Source organism: Etheostoma cragini, chromosome 7, assembly GCF_013103735.1.
Source record: "Etheostoma cragini isolate CJK2018 chromosome 7, CSU_Ecrag_1.0, whole genome shotgun sequence".
Taxonomy (NCBI): Eukaryota; Metazoa; Chordata; class Actinopteri; order Perciformes; family Percidae; genus Etheostoma; species Etheostoma cragini.
Genome location: NC_048413.1, coordinates 1,992,973 through 1,999,724, shown reverse-complemented (window position 1 = coordinate 1,999,724; position 6,752 = coordinate 1,992,973). Strand labels below are relative to the sequence as shown.

General features: G+C 39.2%; 1 protein-coding gene across 4 annotated transcripts; it reads right to left on the bottom strand.

Annotated features, from left to right (window-relative positions):
• Positions 1 to 2,043: 2,043 nt before the first annotated feature.
• LOC117947045 (uridine-cytidine kinase-like 1) lies at positions 2,044 to 6,723 on the bottom strand. 4 transcript variants are annotated; one of them, XR_004657142.1, is made up of 3 exons: positions 6,240 to 6,407; positions 2,376 to 2,559; positions 2,044 to 2,155 (listed from the first exon to the last, which is right to left on the bottom strand). XR_004657142.1 is itself a non-coding variant. In XM_034875605.1 (3 exons), the coding sequence occupies exons 1-3, from the start codon at positions 6,584 to 6,586 to the stop codon at positions 2,045 to 2,047; spliced, it is 315 nt and encodes a 104-aa protein (XP_034731496.1). In that variant the 5' UTR covers positions 6,587 to 6,723; the 3' UTR covers position 2,044. The 4 variants fall into 4 exon arrangements, 3 of the variants coding, with proteins under 3 accessions (XP_034731496.1, XP_034731494.1, XP_034731495.1); XM_034875605.1 differs by lacking the exon at positions 6,240 to 6,407 and adding an exon at positions 6,567 to 6,723; XM_034875603.1 differs by lacking the exon at positions 6,240 to 6,407 and adding an exon at positions 3,707 to 4,197.
• Between the last annotated feature and the right edge of the window lie 29 nt (positions 6,724 to 6,752).

Genomic DNA, 6,752 nt, shown 5'->3' with positions numbered 1-6,752 from the left:
AGAGAAATATGAGCTTGCAGTATTGGTTAGTAGTGCTAAACCTGGGCAACTCACACCAAAAAAAAAATTGCCTTACAGGTAAGAAGAAAACATGTATTCTTGATTTGTGGGTTAACTGTCCCTTTAAGGACAAAAGAAGAACTATATTTTCACCAAATGACAATAACAATAAGGTTTTCTGCTTTTCCTCAAAAAATATTGATTTCAAGAAGTTGACCTTGTTTATGGGATGTATATGTGCATGAGTTTCCATTTCTCATGCCATCAAACTGTTAAATGCTCAGGATCAACGGTACGTTTCCAATGTAACATTGGTGTGATGTAACAACTTGTTTTAACTACTGATGGATGTGCTCTAGTTTCCATGTTAAAATGTCTTTGATACTTTGTACATTGTTTTATGTCAGCTTGTGTTTTGGGTTGTTCAGCATAAAATAATGTGTCATCTGTTTTAATATATTTATTATGTTTTATGTTCTGTGTTTTACTGCGAGAGGGGAAACATCTTCCCCTTGGGGGTCAACACAAAGTTTAATTTGAAGTTAAACAGATGCTTTCATATCCTGTCATAGGGATAGATAAAGCAAAATAAAAAGTGTGACAAGCTCTTCCCACTTTCAACTTTGTGCTAAAAGAAAATCCACATATAATTTATATTATATTGTATAAGTAAGTGTTTAGGTGAAAATGGTTCGGAATGCTGCAGCAAGAATCTGAATAAAAACTTGAAAATTTGGCCTTTTAAACATGAGTTTTAGCTTCTTAACATTGGCTCCCAATCCATGTCAGATTAAAGTGCTTCTGATGAAATACAAAGCTGTAATTGTTTACCTACCTGTGTGATCTCCTTCAACCTATCAGGACTCTCAGAATACAGGGCTACTGTCTGTCCCCAGAGTTGAAAAGCACAGGGCCTTTTCCTATGGGGGCCCCTTCCTCTGGATTAACCTCCCTATAAACATCAGACAATCTGAGTCTGTTTAATGCCTTTAAATCCAAAACTCATATTTTTGTCTTAACTTTTAATTAGGTGCCCAGCTGCTGGCTCGCTCTCAGTCTTGTAGTCCTGCAGACACAAATCATTTCTGAAAGCCACTGCTTCTCAATAACCCTGTTGTTTGTGTTCCACAAGCAAAGCTGTGTGCCTCCCTCTGGCTCTCTCTCTCTCTCTCTCTCTCTCTTTTAACTTAAGAGTCTGTCCAAGACCTTCGGTCGTCCCGGGACACTCTCTCTCTCCAGCCATGCTCAGCAGCTGTTTGAGCTGAGAGGAGGACTCAGAAACTGCACTTCCCAAGTAGAGCTAACACAACAGAGTTTAGAACTGGAGCCAGAGCTGAGACGAGGGGACACCTTCACTTTGAATTAGTTTAGTTCATAAGGACAATACTTTTAAAAAATGAATGAAAAGGAGAAATAATCTACAGGTTTAGTATGTGTCCACTAAAACCCCATGTTATTATTTGAATTGTAAAATACAATGGTTTTGAACCTGCACTGAACTAGTGGGTTTAGTTAGCTTACATTATAAAATGAAAACAAAATGGCAGCTAATTCCCACTGTGCTAATAACATACAAACTTGTAACTGAATCACAAAGGTGCTAAAATGAAATCTTTGTTTTAATGGACCATTATTTAGAGCATAAGAGATCGAGGAAGAGAACAGCAGCAAACTTCAAGTGTTAATGTATTGTTTCTGTAGAGCTTACATAGAAATTATTGTATGTAATGGTTGTTTACCAATGTTTACATGTTTAAGTTTTTGTATTGATTTTTCTTATGTCTAGACTAGAAGTATACGAAATATGTTTTTATACGATTTCAGTTCTTGAGCCTCCCTGTCTATTTTGATTGTATACATTTTTTTAAATGTATGTATTTTATATAGAGGCTGTGATCTAAAGTGTTACCACAGTTTAACTCAAAACTGTGACAGCAGAGCAGTATAATGAATACTAATTCATATATCTTTAATTTCTTACTAAAATGAATCCAAAGATAATTGGTGACAGCCAAACAAAATAAGACTAAAATGCATGGGATCCTCACCTTGTAGAAAGAATCCATAGACAACAGCACAACCGACGGCACATCCAGAGTCTCGGTGATCTTATTGGCCACGGTGGTCTTCCCTGAGGCGCTGCCCCCACACAACCCTGCAGATCCACACAGCATTTCAATGGCCCATTATGTGTGGTTTTCAGAGTGTGTCTAATGTTGCCGGGCGGCATGCATGTGTGATAGCAGTGAAGTGTTTATAGGTGTAGGACGACAGAAAACAACAGGTTCGGCATCACAAAGCCACAATTTGGCAAGGAGGAGATGAAGGAAGAAAAGAGTCAGGAGGAGTGAAAACATCGTCAGCGAGTGTCATACGGATGACAAGGCCTCTTTTGACTGTGCTCCGTGCTCGTCATACCAGGGAGGTCGGCCGGCGGTGTAGACGGTGCGTGTGCCTGTGCGGAGCAGAGGAGGATCGGTTGTATTCAGTGAGGTGCTCTTCATGCGAGGGGCCCCCGCGGGAGGCAGGAGCCGGTCTAACGAGTCCTCTCCGCTCCCACTGCAAAACAGCAAACAGCCGGGCAGGTTACAGCCTGAAGACAGAGTCTACACAGTCAGGTGTCCAACTGGATGGCTTCCATCCAGTCTGCAGTGTCAAACTCTTCTTCAACAACACACCATGGCTGTAAGATGTAAAGATCATCATATTATCTTGGACAATGATTAGGCAACACATGAAATACACATGTTATTTAAAACATGGAATTGCTTTACAACCGTATCGCAGTCTTCTTCAGCTGATGGAGCTTCCTCAGCGCACCGCTTTTACACTGAGCAAATTCCATCCACTGATTAAGTCCGTCAGAGGCAGCGAAAAACTCAAAAAAGAAGTGGATTTTGCTGTATGCTGTCCAGCTGCTGTGTACTTAAGTACAAATTGAAGGTACTTGACATTGTAGTCTTTCACTCCACTCAAATTTCAAAGGGACATATGGTCTGTGTTACTGCGCTGCATTTATCTGACATATGTAGTTACTTTACAGATTAAGATTTCAAATAGAAAGCACACAAATAACGTCAAAAATCTAATGCATTGCGTAATAAAAAATGACAGAAAACTAAATCATTTTGAGGTATGGACAGCTTGAAAGTTGAAACAAGCCATGTGAAGATACATGTCACTGAGCTCTGGCTCATTGTGATAGACAACAGTCATTGTGTTCTCAAACCAAACATTATTTTGATTGATCAAGAAAATAACCAAGTCACAGTTTTAAATCCCTGTAATTAAGATTAGGCTCTCACTCTCTGTTTACAATGGAACAAATGGAAGTCAGCCAAGTTGTTGCGTCACAATCTGATGCTACATTTAGGAACGCCTTCATTCCCATAGGCACTAATTAAAAACTAAATTAGTAACTAAATTAGTTTGCTTCTTACAGTAACCCCATATATGCACACAAACTGAAGAGACACTACAGGCAACCCTCTGTGGCTGAGCACAAATAAAACACACCAGAATCCCTAAAACCTCTTGCACTTCCTCTGACCTCTCAACAACCCCTTTACAGAGACTATACAGTATTTATATCTCACACACACACACACACAAACATCCACAGTGTGTTTGAGAGCTTCGGGAGAAGGAAAACTAGCATCCTTTCTGCGCTGAGAGAAAGCAACAATACAACATAGTCAGATCTTACCTGCGGTCAGACCTCAGGGACCAGCAGCCAGAGATTCTGGCCCCTGCGCAGTCCTGCAGAGTCATATCTGCTTCGGACCAAACCCGCTACGCCCCAGCTCATCTGTCAGCGTTAAAACTGACCGAGCGACACAGACCAAAAGTCAGAAATGTGTGTAAATGTGTTTCTAGTCTGCTTTTACTGCTTCCATTCACGTAACTGTGGATCATCTGAAAAATCTCTAAATACTGCTGTCCATGTGTTGCACTTTCTCGCTTTGTGTGTGTGTGTGTGTGAGACACTAAGAGGATCACTGTAGCACTGGCAGCAAAGAGGTCCTTGGCTGATATTAATAGGCACCGATACGTAGGGCTCAACGATTTATCGCATTTGCAACAATATCGCGACATGTTACAACGCAATTTCCTAATCCCAAAGGCTGTGATTTGGTCACGTGAGTCGCAAGAGCAAATCAGTCTGCACTTTGTAGAAAAAGCATGAACTTGGCAGGCTAATACTACGCCTTGGATTTCTGTCATTCAAACAACTCTGAATCAAGAATAATTACTTACTTAATTAATAAAATCAGGAAGTTTTGGGTCTGAGGACATACATGCAGGTAATGTACACATGCACGGAGAACTGAAGGCATGGTTAGCAACAATTAGCTCTTATTAGCGGTTAGCTAGCTAGGTCAGTTATAGATAAGGAGGGGAGGAGACTGCCACGCAGAAGGGTAATAACCAGGCCATTTAAAATATTAATAAATAAATATACAGTATATATACTATGTATATATATATACACACACACAAACATACAGTATACATTTATACACACATACTGTATATACACACACATATATTTACTATATTTTTTGTCATTTAACTGTCTAGTACAGTTCAAAGACAGTGTTTAAAATCAATGTGCAATCCACATGTTTACATATGTCCTTTAAATAATAATTAAATAATCTAAAGTGTGGCTTGGTCACTGCTCAACACACTACTGTGATTGAAGTACTTAAATAAAAGATGTCATTCATTTAAAGTCATGCATCATCTAATGTCACCACCACATACGGGCCCGGCCTCCAGGAAAGAACACTTGTTTCATCGATCTAATCTTGTGTTGTTCATGCTGGACAATGATGTATTGCTTGTCTTTGTTGAATAATACAGAAGACAAAAGATTTCCAAAATCGCTCAGCCCCTCGCAAGAGCAATTAGGGACGGACGTCTTCCACTGGTTCTTACTCTTGTAAAATACTGTAACTCATGGGATCCATGGAGACATGAAAACACCAGAGGGACGACCAATCTGAAATATACAGAGAGGCCCCAAGTCTTTATTTTAACAGGACGCATCTGAGAAATTAGTAACATGTCTATCACAGTTCCCCAGAGCTCAAGATGAAGTGTACAGATGTCTTGTGTTGTCTGTCCAAGTCTAAAACTCAAACGTTATCAGTCTAAAACGGGATAAAACAGAGAAACCCAGAAACCCCTAGAGATGCATGAGTCGAAGCATTAAAAAACGGACTTAAAGAATGAATCGATTATTACAATAGATGGCGATTATTATTATCATTATCATTTCATCGACTTATCGCCTTAGCCCCAAGTGTCTTTTCCTTGTCTTAAAGCCTGACATTAGAGACACTGACTTAGGTTGTTTTAGAAAGAGACTTGTTGCTCAAGTTTTTCTTCTGGTCAGGAAAATGAAGTTAATATTAATATAGCCTTCACAGAACTGTACAATCTTTATAATGTACAGCATTCTTACAGTCTTGGTGAAAAAAACAACTCTATAAAAGGAAGAGACCTTAGGAAGAGGGACAGAAGAAGGGTCTCCCTTCCAGGACAGACATGCTTTACATGTACATATACACATTAGACCGGTATAACACTATTATAATGTAATTACAATATGGAGAAACAGAATAAGAAGCACAGGTATTGAAGTATCTTTATGTAAAAATAAAAATACCTTATTATAAAGATTCTCCACTAGCAAGCTAAAATCCTTAAAAGTATATATAGTAAATATTATCAGCGAGCTTTACATGATTTGACAATCAAAAGTAAAAGTACTCATCATGCAACACTATTTAGAGTTCTACTCTATGTTTATCACATGTATGTTAATGGAGTATTACTGGAACATAAACACCATTTCAATGTTGTAGTTGGATGAGTTGGAGCTACTTTTTGGCTAAAATGATGCCTGGTAGTTTGATCTAGAGCTGAAATGATTAGTCAGTTGTCCTGGTACATAGAAGTAGTATTGCTATACTTTTTCCTGAAGTAATTGATCTGAATACATCTTCCACCACTGCCTATTTGCAGCTCCCATAGTCTTTGTAGCAGAAAATGAATAGGGGCCAACATCTTTCATTTGTTATGATATAGTTTAGGGGTTTTGCATTCTTTATTTTTGGTTACTTTAAATTACAGAACTCTAAAACCCAATATGATAACAATGAAAACCGACACATCTATTTTACGATTATAAACTTAAAGTATAATGCAGAGTTGTTCTAGTGGTTTCTTACCAGTGAGTCCGTGACGCACGACTGATGTCAAACTGCAGCTCACCTACTTCTGAAGAGCTTCATGTTTTCAACACATGGGACGAATCTACAGCTCCCTGTCGCTACATACAATTGCTTAAAACATAGTAACAGAGAGGGTTTTTGTTATGTAATAATATTGATATCAGAAACAGGTCAGGTGCGTCTGCTGGTTTAAAGGAGGTGGAGTCAGTGTGATAATTGTGACATTCCCGGAACAGGACACTGCAGCACACGTACCACAAATTAAATATGAATTATTTCAGAACAGAGATTTCAACACATGTAGAAAATCATGTTATCGTGTACCTGTCTGAGCGGGTCGACATTACTCTCCTGCACTCCCTTTCAGGTGGGATCTTGCGACCACGGAGCCGGCTTCGGCTACAGCCATGGATGGATTCCTTCTTAACTGTGCTGTGGGATTCTGGGTAATGTAGTTCATCATTGCATGCCTCCTCACATCTGCTCTTTCAAGGGTAATGTCACACAATC